This window comes from Electrona antarctica (assembly GCF_951216825.1).
Source record: "Electrona antarctica genome assembly, chromosome: 9".
Taxonomy (NCBI): Eukaryota; Metazoa; Chordata; class Actinopteri; order Myctophiformes; family Myctophidae; genus Electrona; species Electrona antarctica.
The window spans coordinates 26,257,837-26,271,305 of record NC_136790.1 but is presented as its reverse complement, the minus strand read 5'-3'; the positions used below and the strand labels follow the sequence as shown (position 1 = coordinate 26,271,305).

The 13,469-nt window shown below is 41.3% G+C and overlaps 1 protein-coding gene across 1 annotated transcript in view; it reads left to right on the top strand.

The window, feature by feature from the left end:
• The window catches only part of phactr3b (phosphatase and actin regulator 3b), a 49,233-nt gene that overhangs the window by 33,681 nt on the left and 2,083 nt on the right, over positions 1 to 13,469 (top strand). Inside the window, exons 9-11 of the mRNA XM_079509259.1 lie at positions 10,383 to 10,438; positions 12,116 to 12,177; positions 13,035 to 13,175. Of these exons, the coding sequence (XP_079365385.1) occupies positions 10,383 to 10,438; positions 12,116 to 12,177; positions 13,035 to 13,175 (259 nt within the window). The remainder of the gene's footprint in view (positions 1 to 10,382; positions 10,439 to 12,115; positions 12,178 to 13,034; positions 13,176 to 13,469) is intronic.

The window sequence follows — 13,469 nt, the reverse complement described above, 5'->3', positions numbered from 1 at the left end:
AAGTAAAGGTTTTGGACATGTGAGGTTTCTACCCATGCAATGAACTCCTCTTCAGTCTTACATAACGGGCAGCGTCGGGCACAGGAAATAATCGATGGGGTGTCATGAGGGGAAAGTGTGACACTGTAGTGTGCTGGGTTATTATGGTAGGTACTGTATGCACTGGCTAGCTGGTACATCAGGTCAGGACAAAGGCCAGAGACACATGTCTGTTTATCTGAATCTACAACGACACCGCACAATAGTGTCATGTATTCTCCAGCTAGAGCAAAGCATTGAAATAGCTGAATTAAAGTTAATTAAAGGGATAATTTCACGTTCAAATAAAATAAACATATACAAAAATATATGAAAAATAAATGAAAAGGTAATGAAAATCATCACAGCCCCTCACCCTTTAGAAGAACATTCTAATGTGTGAGTGGGCCATGATTTTTCCATTAGTTTTTTCTTTGAAAGTGAAATATCCCTTAATTAAGCCATTATTGTTGCATACAACACAGTTGAAACATTGCAGGCACTAGAATTATTGTATTTTATTGTAGTGTGTATGAGAAAAAAGAATTAAATAAGGTAACATGTAAATAAATAAAAAGAAAGGAACAGGAGTAGTAAAGCTTGAGGTGAAGCTGCATGGTGCTGTTGACAGGACTCTGTGGCTGTGCATGTCTCTGCTCTCTGCAGGCGGCAGCACAGGTGTCAGAGGAGCTGCAGGGCTCCGGCTGCATAGCTGACTGATGGTCAGTAAACATGCTCCTAGCAGGAGGAGACAGCTGAGGCCTGCAGCTGAGGTCTTACTTAGATGACAGCGCCATGTGCACCAGTGGCACTCCCAGACCTACTCTGTAGTGGTCTGTAGGAATGATGACAGCACCATGTATACCAGTGGCACTCCCAGACCTACTCTGTAGTGGTCTGTAGGAATGATGACAGCGCCATGTGTACCAGTGGCATTCCCAGTCCTCACTGTAGTGGTCTGTAGGAGAGGATGGCCGGAGGGCTGCAACTATCCATTATTTTCTTAGTGATTATTCAATTGATTACTTTGTAATCAAATAACCGAGATTAAGATCATTTTGTTGTTGTTTTCTTGTTTTGTTTTCTTGATCATATACCAACGAATCCATCCGAAACTTCAAATAATCAAATAATCAAACTAAATGGATTAGTCTGATTAACCACTTAAGCCATACTTTATATTTAGAAAATGTTCTGAACACCTTTATAAAGACCCCCCCCCCCCCCCCCCCATTTGTATTAATTCTTTACCCAAAATGTATCATTTTATTAAACTATTTATTTTTCATATAATGGATTAAAATCGGTTAGTTTGATTACCTGTTGCACACTTAAATAACTGGCCTGACCCCCCCCCCCCCCCCCCCCCTCGCCTCCCCCTTTCTCTCACCCCTCTTGGCGAACCAAAATTTTGTTTGTCCATTTTGTTCTTGCATTGTATGAATCCCACTGAATTCATCAGAGTTATGTTCAAGTCAAAGTCAAAGTCATATGATTTGTCACACACGTTACCACAGTGAAATTGGTTCTCCGCATTTGACCCATCTCTTGGAGCGGTGAGCCGCAGCCAAGGAGCGGTGAGCTCGGGAATCATTTGATTAGTAGATTTGACCCCCCAATCCAACCCTTTGATGCTGAGTGCTAAGCAGGGAGGCATTGGGTCCCATTTGTACAGTCTTTGGTATGACCCGGCCGGGGATCGAACCCCAACCTCCCAGTTTCAGGGTGGACACTCTAACCACAAGGCCACTGTCTGTTATGTTCCTGCATAGAACGCTGTGTCCTGCTGAGGACCTCACAATGTAGTGTATTTGTGCTACGTTGGAACAGGACAGCCTGCAGGGCTGCATGTGTCATGCTGTGCATTGAACAGCTGTTGTTAACAAAGTACATTGATTCCAAAAACAAAAGACACATGGAATTTAGAATATGGTGCAACTTGTACGATGGTGTCATTTTTTGAGGGGTGCTAGCCCCTCCTATATTCAGCTATAGTGTAGATTTTTGTCCCGACACAAACATTAAATGCCATTGACAATGAATGAATGGAGAATTTACATCATATGTGGACAAGCAAATCAGCTATTTTGTCCTAACACAAACACTAAATGCCATTGACAATGAATGGAGAATTAACGTCGTGTCTGAGCAAATGATGATGATGTATGTATAAGAGCGCCCCTCACTTCACACGGGTGTGATTTTTCTATTGAAAACACTGAAAACACATGTTTCTTCTATATATAAAATAAAGAAAGAAAGAAAAACAACAACACCCCATACAGTAAATATGCATATTTGAAACAAATAAATATTCAATATTGATCTCCTATAACAGGTACCATATTTTAAAGAAGAAAATTGTATACATACATCCAATTGTCAGTATTATACAGGTATTTTTTCAGGTATTAAAAAAACCCCTCATTGTGTAGAGACACGTTGTGTGCTTGTAGATCGGCTCCTCCTCTGCAAAATAGGGATGCTAGTGTTCAAGTAGATAAGCATCATATTATGCTAACAATACTGCTGCAAATGTCTTTGTTTTCATGGTGACTGTATTTGCCATATGGGCTGTGAAGCAATCATGGAACAACACAGCATGCTGCATTGATTTATATCACTTCACCTGCTGCCGCAGAATGCAGAGCAGCGGGTTGGCTTGGGATAGGGTAGGGAAAGGAAACCCTCTATTTCTATATTTAGCTATTTCATCAGTGATATACTGCAGCGCCAGCCATAATCAATGGCTTATGTACGTCACTAACCCCAGCTACCTCTGCTGCCTCCCTCCCTCTGTCAAAAGAGAGACTGTGCCATCCCCTCAGTTGGAACAAAACCCACTCCCCAGCAGGGCTCTTGTAAGAGAGCTTACTGCAGGCATCTACACACTACACTGTCATCTGTACCTCTTTGTCTTCCTCTGCCTGTAGACCCAGTCAATTATTATAACAGTTAACAGTTATGACAAGCATGTGTGTGGACTGAGTAGGACTGGGTAATCAGCATGCACCTTTTGATAAACATATACAGTACATTACGGCATGAGTCCCCCAAAATTCCTACGGATTCGGATTAAGTTTTGGTGTATTTGTGAAGTTGACTTGAGTTATACATGATAGGCCACTCACCCTGTCACCCGTTAGTAAATCTGGCAGTGTGAGAGGAGGATAATTAGGTGGCTTTTAAATGCCTTTTTGGGCATATTGGTGCTGTATTGGATATAATTATGTGAGTAGTATGTAGAAGGCAAGTGACATGCAAAAGAGGAGAGAGAGAGTGGAAGGAAAGCAAAGTATGTGCTTCAGACCACTGAGCCACAGAGAACCCAATAATTGGATATTTGTGGCGTTTTCTGCTGACACTATAGCAGTGTGTGAAACTGAAGCGAGAGAACAAGCACCCACATACGGCTTCTCTTCTGGGGCCCCTATAAATATCCCTGCGTTGAAATGGACACTCAGCAGTTGACTGTAAGAATCCATCATTAGTAGTTAGACATTCGGCATTGGCACGATTAATGGTTCAGTGGGCTAGAGAAATGATGAGGATTCAGAGTCAGCCGCCTTATTGTCATTCGTATACACTCCCATCCATTCAGTCTCTACTCCAATAAAGCGGAAATTAACTTTAAATTATCTTTAAGGGGAATAATATGTGTGGTTTGTGACAGTTTCTGTAACCTGTTTCACTATGATGATGGCATTTTATCATTTGGGCTTCCTTCCCTCCCTCTTTCTTTATGTACCAGCAAGCGAACTCAGCCAGTGAAGTGATTGGTGTAACAACATCTAGACCCATCACTCAATTAGGATAAGAGCAGAGCACATTCATAGTATTAGATGATTAATAGCTTTCATAATGAAAGTTGTGATGCTGCTTTTAATAGTCTGTTGGTCAATGTTTGCTCATTAATGTTTGATCCCCATAACTGCAAACTAAGATCTGTATTTTCCATCAACTTTACTAGACTACTTCTATACCTAACTCAGCCAGCAGTATCCTAATGGTAAGAGAAACCAGTTTGTTACAGCAAAGTTGCTGATTTGATTCAGATAGCATATTATATGTAGACATAGTATTCTATAGAGTTTACTTAATTGTACAGGTATTCTATCGTTACACAGATGTTAGGTTAAAATGGTAAATGGTGCATTTATGTAGCGCCTTTATCCAAGGTGCTTTACATAGATTGTGCATTACATTCACCCATTCACACACCGATGGCGGCAGAAACCATGCAAGGCACCAACCAGCACATCAGGAGCAATTAGGGGTTCAGTGTCTTGCTCAAGGACACTTCGACACTAACTCTGGAGGAGCCTGGGATCGAACTGGCAACATTGCGGTTACCATCCAGTCACTCTACCCCTGAGCCACCGCCGCTTAGTTTACTTATGATCCTATAGAGCAGGGGTGCCCACACTTTTTGACTTGGGAGCTTTATTATCCCATTGGGAGCAAATATTATCCCATTGCAGAAAATAGTTTAAAAATGTTCCTGGGGGGGCTTTAGAATAGCGGCGTTGGTGTTGCATATAGACAAACGTTTGTTTTTTGTATGTAACTTTGTAATGCTACTGCCGTTTGTGTACAACACTCTTGAAAACCATACAAATTTCATTGTGGGTTTGAGCTGAGAGGTCCTTTTTATGTCAACCAATCAAGTCACCTTAAATCAAGTGGCATTTTCTTTTTCTTTTTTTAGGGGCATGTCATGTGATCTACCTGCAGCCTTTTGTGATCTACTGGTAGATCGCGATCTACCTTTTGGGCACCACCCCTGCTATAGAGTATAGATTATTTCTATGTATTTGATGTGTTACCTTAGGGGTGGACTGGCCACAGGACGTACCAGGCATATGCCTGGTGGGCCGACCCTCTGGTGGGCCGGTCTGGGCCAATGTTAAATTAGTTGTCTGTTGGTTGTGTATCATTTATGTTGTACTGTAAATGTGGTGGTGTTAAGGACTTGTATTTCAAGTATTTGTATGGGCCTCGACCCGAAAAGTCAGTAGAGTATCTGCGCGCTGGTTGTGGTGGGCCAGTCTGGGCCAAATTCCGCAAAAATGTCCGGGCTGAATTTTTGTCTCAGTCCAGCCCTTTGTGTTGTTCTTGCTTACTGTAAATCGCTCTGGATTAAGAGCGTCTGCTAAATTGTAACCGGGAAAGGTTAAGCAGCAGTTTTTTCCCACTCCTCGTGACCAACAAGATTGTAGATTGAAGACCCATGATTCTACTGGAAGGTTCTTAGATAATACATAACATAGAGAACATCATATTTTTTTTTGTGGCTTTCGCCTTTATTTTATATATATATTTTTTTTATGGAGGGACAGACAGTAGGCTGACAGGAAATGGGGAAAGAGATGGGGCGTGACATGCAGTAAAGGCCGTCGGGATCGGGAGTCAAACCCGCGGCACACTGCCAGACTGGATTACCAGCCAAGGTGCCTGGACCGCTGAGCCACAGCCCAGGCCCATAGTGAACATCATTGTATAAATATGAATAAACTCCTCCATGGGATCTTGGTGAACAACCCTGTTTAAATAAGGGTTCACATTATGATGACGACATGTGCTATTTGTGTCTATATGATCACATGCAAATTAAGGCCCCCACTCCCTTCCGCCCTATATTTGAACCTACAGTATGGAGAGCAGCATCAAAACCAGGCCTCAACCCAATTATAGGGTTGGAGTTGGCAGATATTGTAAAGCAGTTGGACGTACGTAAGCACCGGATGTCACTGGTTGTGCATATATGGTCTGATCCAAAATCCTTCTAATTGCAGGCTGTCTCCACTACGTGCCGCCCATGGCCCACACATGCAGTAATTAACTGCACACAATCACTTTTATTTCTAAAGATCTACCAGCTACTAAGCTAGTACCCTCTAATTGAAACATCAAATGTCACAAGGTCTCTGCACCCACCCAGTGAAAGTTGTGACGTTACTCCCCTTTATAACTATTCCTGCACCATTCGGGATTTGACAACCAATGATCACACTACATGACCAAGAATAGTTTGTCCAGGCTACAGTATATCCCCAAAATGTGTCTTTCACAATAGTTTAATTGATTACCCGTACATATGTTGGACGCCACACAGTAAAGAAAGGTTATTATGGAAACCAGATGGGTTGATTTATCATCATGATGGGATGATATGGTTGCATTCATATGATGAACTCGTACTCAGATGCACAGTGTTGCAGGTAGGACTAATGGACGATAGTGTATAGGCTACTTTGAAGATTTCTAAGGTTGACAGAGTTTTTCTATAGCCTTTGAGAGTGAGCTCTCGAGACACATAAACCATTGGGAAATCGTATGTCCGTTTCTCTCATGTCTTCACAATAGAACACGGATTCACATTAAAATTGGAAGTGCCACCCGTAAACTTGACCTTCAATGCTCCAACAATGAATTATTTTCCAATTATATTAATTTATGATTTAATTAATTTGAAACATTTCTATTGTATTGAAAAGTTATAGCTACAGAACTACAATCTAAACTGCTCTTACCAGGACTGGGCTGTTTGAAGCTGCCACCATGCTGTGCTCACAGTGGACTGTCTATAGCCAGACATGCCCCCCTCCGTGATCTGTGGACATGCAGTAAAGGTCAGAGCCTTGGAGCCTAGATAAACGATTGATACTTGTTTTACAGGCTATATAAAGCAGGCTTCAAGTCTGTCTTTGAATGTGAACCATTCATCTGTGCCTTTGAACAAGGTAGATGTACGGTGCATGGATATTTTCATCGGGCCATGAGCGACTTATAGAGTTTTTTTTTTTTTTTGTAATTTGACTGATGCTAGGTGTTGTTTGATGTGGAAAATGAATGCCCATGCCTGTGTTCTTTCATCAAAATGCACCCATGCATGTGCACTCCATCTTTCAGGTCCATGTTCGAGTAACAAGAGACATTCAGGTCAACATTCAAACACCCAAGACCTGATGTCAGATCTGCACTTTGTCTAAGTTACATAAACACAAAAAGGATTCCTTTAATTTTTCCTGGCAACTCTGCTGCCCTCCGGCTCATTTAGACAATGCATTCAGCCATAGCAGCACTGCCACCCTCAGACCTTGCTACTGTATAGATAGAGCTAGGCTTTAGGTTCCACATCAGTGGGCAATAGCACGCCACTGTCCACCCCGTGGCTCCTGACTCATCCCGTTTTCCTCTGCTGACATTCCCATCAGCCCCTGCTATTACAGTGTGCACATCGCTTTGACATACTTGTGAGTTGTCCAACAAATGAGGAACTTTTACATCTCGCCAAGCAGTTGATGAGTACTCAAGAGGAGTAAATGACTGTAGAAGGCTGGGAATAAGGAACTGTATGACCAAACAAAAATGCTCTGACACCCCTCCAGTCTGGTGGCCCATTGGATATTATTTTGTTTGTACAGTGCAGTCTGTCCATTATAAGTACCTTTGATATGATGTGTTTCTGGTATTGGCATCATACCCTCAATGCATTGCCCAAACAGCCAGAGCCAGGCAGAGTCAACCTACTGTAAATTCAGATATGGACATTTGTATTTCAAAACAAAACTGTACTGGTCAGGTCAACGAGGAGCCTATTTTGAATTATCAATTTCTAATCAATGGAGCAACTATTTTTGATTTCTTGCCCACCTTTGGAGTTACATCATGCCATCATCATGGCATATATACACAACCCAAACATCTGCAAGTATGTGGTTAAAATGATTGTGTTTCTGCCATTCGGTTAGAAATGGTTAAGTTTAAGCATAGGTTTAGTGTGGTTAAGGCAGGGTAAGGTTCTGGGAGGGTGGTTATGAAATTGTATGACCTTGTGACAACCAGCCTGAGCAGCCTCTCCCAGATTGAACTTGTAGAAATTGGATACTGTTACTGGTTCGGGAGTTTTGTTGACCTAGTTGTCACAGTTGTCACACTCTTTTCCGGACCTTTCTACTCGATGGCCGTGGTTTTGAGATTGTTATTCTGTGAGTGAGGGTTAAGGTTAGGGTTAGGCATAATGTTTGTGAGGTTAAGGTTAGGCTTAGGGTTAGGTTTAAGCATGTAACCACACCCATCAGGTAGAAAGATCTGGGAAAGAGGTAGTCCCAGTTGTCACCCAGTGTACATTCTACAGATTCCTTCTTCTAATACATATGTCATGTTTCACACATCAATTCAACTTACTCAGCTATGTATTCTGAGTGGTCATGTTTCTTAAGCCCTCATGTGGTGTCAGTCAGTAGAAGCTGTCGCAGGATAATAGAATTATATTGTATTATATGTGTGACATGTGCAATCCATCTTTTCTCATTTGAAAGATAAATTAGAAATCTAGTGGCTTAAAACGTTTCAAAGGTATTATAGAGATGTCATTATTGATGAACTGTACTAGTGATATACCATAGATATCCAACTTTTACAAATTATAGAGCACAAAATAAAGGACGATATCACAGATTTTCTGGATCACAGAGGCCCTGCAATGAGTGATGCTGCTGTGCTGTTGTGGTGCTTCAGATGGAGGTCTGATGTTTGCATAATATAATACATAATGACTGTTGACAATCAGCAATGTACAGCTAACGTTGGAATGTTCTACAGTATGTTAACCTAACCCTCTGATGACAAGATGCATCTTTGTGATTTTGGAAGAGTAAATTCATTGTAAGAGACATAATACATCACTTCACTATAGGACATGGTTTCCTTATCCTTATCATTACATTTCCCCATGCTCTGAGCTCACATTCCAAGTTGCTAGAATGCACCTGTGCACTATACTGTGCTGAAGGCAGCAATGTTTATAAAAGGCGGAGCTTACCCAAAATAGATTTTTTTTAAATCCACAAAGCTGTCTCTTTCCAAGACAGTGATTCTTTCGCAGCCAGCACTTTCAGCTAAAAAGGTGAGGCGACTGAGCCATGTCTGGACACAGGATGAGGAGCCAGGCATGTTGGTCCTCTCCCCAGTCAGCTGTGGGGGGTGTCTAATGTTGGTCCTCTCCCCAGTCAGCTGTGGGGGGTGTCTAATGATGTCGAGCTGGCAGGGTACATGGGTACAAATACAATTACCCCTTATTGCTGGTCGATTTAGAAAACAGGCTTTTAGGGGAGGCTTGGTGTGTCGTTTCTTGTTTTTAGAAGTAGCTGGCACACATGTTCGAAGTGTGGTCTTTGTTTTGCATCTTAACAGCTGCATGGCTAACTTGGTTTCCTTGCAAGAGCAACATTTTTGGCAAGTTTTCTGACAGTGTGCGGGACCCTTCTTTGTTTTCAAAGATACCCTTTTAAGTATGCTTTATTGCCCTACGCACCTGTCAATAGCCTTGAGGTGTGCATCGGCCTTTTGCTAAAAAATAGCTTGGTTTCCTAGACAGTTTGTATGTTGGGGGTAGGGAAGGCATTAATCTTGGAAAGTCATCTATGGAATCTTAGATTTAAGATGCTGTGGCATGCAGAGAATTTATGTGTATTTTTGCCATAACAGCAGGCCTACAGCACCCCACTAATGTTGTTTTGGCTACTGTGCTTTATTTGGAAGAATGTCAGATTTGAATTGTGCACATTTGATTATGTATCAATTATTTAATTCATGTTATATTTGTTAGGCATTTCCAAATCAATCATACAATATTGTAAATTATACAGCTGTTCCATTATATGAAAATAGTATGACAACCTTCAATATGCCATCTCAACGACTATATGCTGATGTAGTATACAGTTGTAATTGTAACATGTATTTATTATTGATCCTAGACTATAGTCTATGCATCAGTTTAGAATGCGCGTGCTAAGGGAGGGAATCTCCTCCTCGGCGCCACCCCTTCAGAAATTATGCATGTCGTATGAAAACAAAGAGCAGGACGTCAGGCTCTCCTCTCCAGCTAGCAGCACTCTCCTCTCATCAGGTTGCGAGGCAGAACAACAGAACAGACTACTACACTACAGTAGCCCTACTGTACATCGCGCGGCAGTGCACAGCATCAGCAACGGACGCGCTCGCTGATGATTCTCACTTGCACTGTACTACTCTACTGGGATCGTTCACGCTTTTGTTCATCCAACTTTCCAGTACCTTGTCGGCGTGATGATGGTTTCAATGATATACGGACGCGACGCGTGATAAACGCGCAACTTAATTTTGTCCCCGATGAGGTGGTGCCCTCGATTTAGTAAAAGAAGACGGTTTTTGTTTTTGCCCTCAAGATGGGACGTGGGATTGTTTCCATGTAACATGTGTAGATCGTGGTGCTCTACACATTTATGTGAGCACTATTGAAAGACTGTGCAGTGACTTTGGCGGGAGTGAAATTGGATCAAAATGGTCCAGAACGTAATCTTGGTGTTTTTTCGTAGGAGACTCAGCCAGAGGCCAGCCCCAGAAGAACTTGAGAGTCGAAACATCTTGAAGCGTGAGTACTGACTATTTATTTTAATCGTCGATATTATTGGCATAGTCCGAAGTTTCAGAGTTGGTTGGCCAAAAGTAAATAAATAAAATAAAAGTAAATAGCCTTTATAATTTTAGATATTTCACGTAGATTTCATCTCGATCATCATATGGGTTCACATCCAAGCGTAGCTCTACTGTGATTGGTTAGCACCAACGTAGGCCTATGGCGTTCTTTGAATGTCAAAGATCAGCAAATTGTTTTTATTTTATTTTCATTGATTGAATACTTTATTAACTGTTTGCATAGTAGGCTACAGTGGTAGTATGATTAGGATATACATATAACACAAAAAAGCTGCAAAGGAATTGTTTCCATTGTGGACCTGTGTATTAAATTCATCAAAATATTAACGACATAGACAGTACAATAATATAAAATAATAGGTTATACAAGACATCATCAACACTAATAACAATAAACTTAAGGAGGTGGGTTGGGGGTCATTTCAAGATGTCAAGTTTAGACTTTTCTAGGACCAGTTAAAAATTGCAGACAGGTGCTCTTTTATGGCAGTTTGGAAGGAGGGCATTCCACATTTTGGTGGCATAGCAGTAGAACAAATTTAACCCCATGCTCGGCCGAATCCTATTCATGACACTTCACATCCACAAAGCCACAAAGTCAAATCTAGAATGCAGCACGTGCACTGACTGAGCACAGTCAACTTCACGAGTGATCATGTCACTTTTACTGTAGTCTCTCGAGATATGGGTTCTGAGATTGCTTTTACTGTGACTTCTTCAGAATCATTTAAGAAGCTCGAAAGCTATTTGTTGGCTTTTTGTAGCTCTTATGACTCCAACTTCAGACATTGCACCTGTCGGTCTGACCCAGAGCAGCTGTCTATTTTCATCTTTAGCTGTCACATGTGCACGCAAAAGAACAAACATTATTTAGGTTCCATTGCTATTAGGACAATAGTAGTCTGAGCTGCAGTCAAGGAATACAAATAAAAATGTGGATCCATGATGTGTTACATTCCTTTACATTCATAACTCAGAAGCACAGGCAGTGGAAGAACTTAATGACATAACATTTATCTGGTTGGAATAATGTTCCTACCACGCGCTACGTCCAACCGGGGAAACTCCCGAAGCGGCTTGGACTCCTCTCATGCTTCCTTCTATGATAGACACACACACACACACACACACACACACACACACACACACACACACACACACACACACACACACACACACACACACACACACACACACACACACACACACACACACACACACACACACACACACACACACACACACACACACACACACAGAGGCAGGCTTGAAGCCAACCCAAGTGTCCTGACCATAGTTCCAATCCACCTGTTCAAAGTATTTAGTACAGAGAGAGCGGAGGGGATGCATTGGCATAGATCATCATAGACTGGATTCAGTGTTTGCTATTCGCTGTCCCAGCTTCAAATCTTTTTGACTTGCGACAGGATGCAGTAGATTGTATAAGTGTTCTGTGTGTGTTAAACTACTTTCATTTCTGCATCACCATTGAAATGTACTCGTACTCCAGAAAAATTGGATGGTATGCTGCTGCATTTCTGAGTAGAGAGACATGAACACCCTTCTCTCATTTCCGATTTTCTGATATGTGGCTTTACACTTTATGTTATAGAAAGAAATGACCAGAGTGAACAGGAGGAGAGGAGAGAGATCAAACAGCGGCTCAATAGAAAGGTAAGGATTACTGTGTGAATCCTTGCAATTCAATGACTTGTGAGTTGTGACCCAGACATTTGACCCAGACATGCACATTTACACTGGGCCACTGAAGCTGCAACTCAAATGCTCTGAAACACATGCACACATTGCATGAAACACATCCAAACCTCAATATATAGCTAAGTAGAGTTCAAACCTCAATGTACATACAGCCTTGTAAAACTCAATATAAACCTCAATATGCAGCCTGGTATGCTTAAAACCTCAATATAGAGCCTGGTATAGTTCAAACTTCAAACCTCATACAGCCTGATAGTTCAAAGTTCAAACCTCAATATGCAGGCTGATATACCATAGTTCTAACCTCAAAATACATTCTGTTATAGTTCAAACCTCTAAACACAATTTGTATTGTTGAAACCTCAATATACATTCTGGTATAGTTCAGACCTCATACTACACCCTGGCATTTGGTATAGTTCAAACCTCATTAAGGATTCTGGTATAGTTCAAACCTCATACAATGATAAAGGTGAATGATAACACACTGTCTAGACCTAAATGTTGTTTGGTATAATACTTTTTTGAAGTACTAGACAGTGTGCAGGGCCTTTTTCATTGTATGCAGTTGGACCATCCTTTTGTCCTACGCACCTGTCGGCAACTATATATAGCATCTGCCTTTTAAATGTTATAGTTTAAACCTCAAACTTGATTCTGGTATAGTTCAAACCTTAATATATAGTTTAAATTCTTCTCTATATTTGTTATTAGTTTTACCATCACTTCTTTTTTTATTTAAATTATATAACAGGTTTGACTTTACAGCAATCTCTTCTAGCACCATTCTCATCTGTTTTTAATTTTCCCAGCTTAACCAGAGGCCAACAGTAGACGAGCTGCGGGACAGAAAGATCCTCATTCGTTTCAGTGATTATGTGGAGGTTGCCAAAGCTCAGGACTACGACAGGCGGGCTGACAAGCCCTGGACCAGACTGTCTGCTTCTGACAAGGTACAGTACACTCACAAGACATCTCTATGGTGCATCTCTGTTTTGAGGTCAGGCTATTGTCTCAGAAAATGCCTTTTTTGTGAAATACCATGAGCCCAATATATACGTGATGTGAAGCAGCAGCTGACCTTGTTCTATTTGCTGATGGCTTCATTTTTTGTATGCTACTGTATGTCACTGACATTTTGCTCAATTGAAACTCTGAAAAGCTGGCCTATTTTTCTTATAAGCCTCAGATGTTTTGTTGTTGTCGTTTTTACAATTTTCATTGGATAAATATAATTATGGTCGTCT